Raw genomic sequence first — 4,005 nt, forward strand, 5'->3', positions numbered from 1 at the left:
CTCCATGTGGGTTTTTTTAGGAGAGGATTTTGCTATAGTGTGTGTGCGCTCTCCAGGAAGACAGAGACAGAGAGACAGAAAGCGAAAAATCACCCCCCGGGGGGATGGCCACGCCGCAGTCCCTTCTCCTCCACTCTCCTCTCGGGATCTTGGACACGCACATGCCAGAGTGGGAACCGCGGTGGCCTAAGTGGGGCCCAGAGCTGGCAGCACTCCGCCATCAGCCGGGCCCTCAAGGTGTATCTCTGACCCAGAGGCCAGCAAGGCCTCGGTCCTGCCCTCAGATGCTGCCTGGGGACATGACTGTCACCACCACAGGCGCCGCCGGGTGGGGCAGGGACACTGCTCAGTGCCGGCGGCCGGCTGGAGGGAGGGACCCCGGCCAAGTGTGAGGCTGGACGTTCTGTGAGACACGGTCCCATGTCACCACAGCAGGCCGCAGCGTGTGGGATCGGAGCTCGCGGCCTCCGGTCTCTCTGTCTCTGTGCCCAGAGACCTTCTCTGACTCTGTCTCTGTCCCCGGAGACCCCTCTGTCTCTGCCCCCGGGGGCCTCTCTGTCTCTGCGCCCCGCGACCATCTTCCCCGGCCGTGGGTCGCGCCTGCCCCCTCGCGGCCGCGGAGGTCCACGCAGCCCGGGCCCTCTCTGTGCAGCCCAGCGGCAGCATCGTCCCGGCCTGCGCGTCTGGGCGGGAGCGGCGAGAGCGCTCCGGGAGACCCCAGCAGGCGAGGGCGAGGAGCTTGTTGGGGAGCTTGTTCACAAGGCGGCGTGAAGGGCCCAGCCGGCCTTGGGGGCGGAGAGGTCCAGAGTCGACCCCGACTTCTCAGAGACCCGCGGCCCAGGGGCTGCGGTGGAGTGGCAGGGTGCCTTCCGGGTCCGGCCGTTTTCCTGGGGTGCCCTCCGGCGGCCTGTGTCGTGACTTTAGGAACTCCCTACGGTCGGGGTCCCTCTTCGCTTGCACATTGCTGGCAGCTCTGGGCGAGGGACCACAGCGCTCCTCGCAGAGCCTCATAGGGCTCGCCGGGTCTCTGGGCCCCTGATCCTGGCAGGGACCTATAATCCATTCTATGTAGGATCCCAAGGCCCCACGGGAGCGGAGGGAGCCAGGGTTCCTGTAACTTTGGGGGCGACAGGTGTGAGTCCCAGCTTCCTGGGAACCTGGAGCGTGGACGGGGTAGGGGCTGAGCCTGTGCAGGGGATCCTAGAACATCACAGTACACTAAGGGGGCCCTGTTCCCATCAGCAGTGGCCCCCACCCCTCCCAGCCCCGCGCCCAGAACTGGGCCCCGTCCTGTCCCTGTGGACCAGCTCGTTCCGGGCGTTTCACGTAAGTAGCGTCACACCTGCCGTGACGTTCTGTGTCCGGCATGGCTCATGTGTTTAAGGCATGTCCACGTAGCGTGTGTTGAAGCCCCCTTCCTGTGGTTGAGTGATATTCCCTGTGTGGACTGCCACGTGCTGGGTCCACACAACCCTCTGTGGGCATGCTTTCATCTTCCACTCTTGTGCCTAGGAGCCTGCGTGGCAGGGTTCATGATCATGCTTGGTTAACATGAGAAGTCGGTTTCCAAAGTAGCCCCACCGTATTTTTTTTTTTTTTTGAGAGGTATTTGCTATAGGGCGCGTGTGCTCGCCAGACCGACCGAGAGAGGACGAGACAAGACAGAGAGACAGCGAGAAATGGCTACGCCGCAATCGCTTCTCCTCCATTCCCCTCTCGGGATCTTGGGCACGCATGCACACGCGCCTGGCGTGAGTTTAAGCCACTGGGTCCGGGACTCGAACCGCAGTCGACTACGTGGGAATCCAGCGACATAGCCATTACGCTAACTGCTGGTCCCAGCCCCGTTTTTTATTTCCTTTTAGAGAGTGAGATTTTTGCCCAGGGTGTTCACCAGAGACAAAAGGCAAGAACCGCTCCCCTCCGCCCCATATTCCTCTTGGGATCTTGGGTACGCACACATCTGCGCCTGGTGTGAGCTATTTCCCCCCTGAAGAATGATTTAACTTTATTTATTTTTTTGAGAAGTTTTTGCTATAGGGCGCGTGTGCTCCTCAGAGAGAGAGAGACAGAGAGACAGAAAGCGAGAAATCACCCCCCAGGGGGGATGGCCACGCCGCAATCCCTTCTCTGTACTCCTCTCGGGATCTTGGGCACGCACGCACATGCGCCCGGCATGAGTTTTAAGCCACCGGGTCTGGTCAACTACGTGGGAGTCCAGTGACATAGCCATTACACTAACCGCTGGTCCCACCTTTAACTTTATCTATTTTAATTTGACCAGAGAGGGAGCGCGACAGAGAAAGTGAGAAGAGTCTCGTCAGGTCTAGGACTCAAACTGTGGTTGGCCACGTGGGAGTCCAGTGCCTTTAAACATGACGCCACTTGCTGCCCCACCCCCCCACCCCAGCATTGAGTTTAATCCACCGGGTCCAGGACTTGAACTGCAGTTGACCACAGGGGAGTCCAACGACATAGCCATTATGTTAACTGCTGGTCCCAACCCCACAGGGTTTTCACATTGTGCTCTCATTCCAGCCAGCCGGAGGAGAGACGCACGCGTGCGACAAGACAGGGCCTCGGGCCGTGAACCTGGCCTCTTCCACGTGGTTTCAGCACACTGAAAGTCATGTTCCTTCTGTGGCCTCACCAGACACCAGCCCAGCCAACACGCGGACTGAGACTCGTAGTCCCTGCAGCTGGGGGCAAGCTGTTTCCCATCTTCATCAGTTACCTGTACAGCAGCAGCACGCAGCCTTCACCAACAGCGCGCTGTGTAACAAACAGCCCCACACAGTTGATCAACGCCGCTGATCCTGTGCTGGTGTTTTAGAAGTTTATCCATTTATCCATGACAAAGCGTGACAGAGCGTGTGTGTGCACCAGAGACGGAGTCTCGCCACACTGCACGCCATCCAGCGGCCCTCAGCCTCTCGGGATCCAGGACACTTGCACAGGTGAGGTGTGTGCGCGTGTGCCCGTGCCCCGGCCAGGGGGGAGGATCAGAAATGCACACCAAACACAAATGGGAGGTGTGCCTCTGGGGGGCAGAGGGGCCACGGGGGCCTTCCCGGGGTCCCACTACTCGCCTGGAGGTCTGTAACATGGGGTTTTGGGGATAGCGTCTGACCCGCCACACAACGCAGCAACCCGGCCGGCGGGTGGGCTGGAGGGGCAGGCGCTGGATCCCGCGAGGCCAGGACCCGTGGCTTGGAAATCACACCAGGCCACGCGTGCCCTCGCGGAGACTTCTTGCCCTCTCCGCGCAGCCCTATAGCCGAAGGCGCCGTCCAGGGCCGACCCGCGAGGGCAGGGCGAGGGCTCCGCTCAGCACGGCGCCCTGCGTGTCCCCGTGCCCTTTCAGAGGCCCGCAGAGCGCGGGGCGGGGCTGCCCGAGCCGGGCGGGCGCCGGGACCCCGCCTGCTGCCGCGTTTCCGTCCCAGTCCCTGCAGGGCAGGGCTGACCTGCGCAGTTCGGCCCGCGAAGGTCCGAGACTCGTCAATCAGTTTTGTCCCGAGTGGGCCAGTTGGCTACTTTTTGACCTTTGACCTCGTCCCAAAGGGGAGCATCAAGGGAGGTGGCCTGGAAGGCGTCCCCAGCCCCACCCGGGGTCCCAGAGCAGCGGTCTGGTCTCACGAAGGCTGCGCTCATCCCACAGCCGTTTCCGCTGAAGCCGTAGTTGCCGCGACCTCCGACCTCAACCCCAAGCCCCTCGGAGGTCACCGCCGAGGCTTCTCCTCCCACTCCCGCGTCCCGCCCACTGCTCGTGACAGGCGCCTCTGCAGGCCAATGTGCGATCCATGCCCACCTCAGGGGCGGGGCCAAGTGCGGGCCAATCCCCGCTTGGGCGCCCGCCCGAGTCCAAACGGCCCAATCAGAGGCGGCTTTGGGGCGGGCCACGAGGCGTGGCCTTCCGGCTCGGCCAACGGGCGTGCACGTCGGTCCCGCGGGGGCGTGTCTGCGGCGGGGGGGCGGGGGGCGCGCGGGGGCGCGGGCCGGGGGGGG

At 62.9% G+C, this 4,005-nt stretch overlaps 1 protein-coding gene across 1 annotated transcript in view; it reads left to right on the plus strand.

Moving 5' to 3' along the window:
• The window catches only part of STK11 (serine/threonine kinase 11), a 21,695-nt gene that overhangs the window by 688 nt on the left and 17,002 nt on the right, over positions 1 to 4,005 (plus strand). Inside the window, 3 exon segments of the mRNA XM_006171760.3 lie at positions 1,265 to 1,326; positions 2,654 to 2,776; positions 3,562 to 3,762. Of these exon segments, the coding sequence (XP_006171822.1) occupies positions 1,265 to 1,326; positions 2,654 to 2,776; positions 3,562 to 3,762 (386 nt within the window).

The sequence above is a fragment of the Tupaia chinensis genome, unplaced genomic scaffold (genome assembly GCF_000334495.1).
Source record: "Tupaia chinensis unplaced genomic scaffold, TupChi_1.0 Scaffold149964_1, whole genome shotgun sequence".
Taxonomy (NCBI): Eukaryota; Metazoa; Chordata; class Mammalia; order Scandentia; family Tupaiidae; genus Tupaia; species Tupaia belangeri.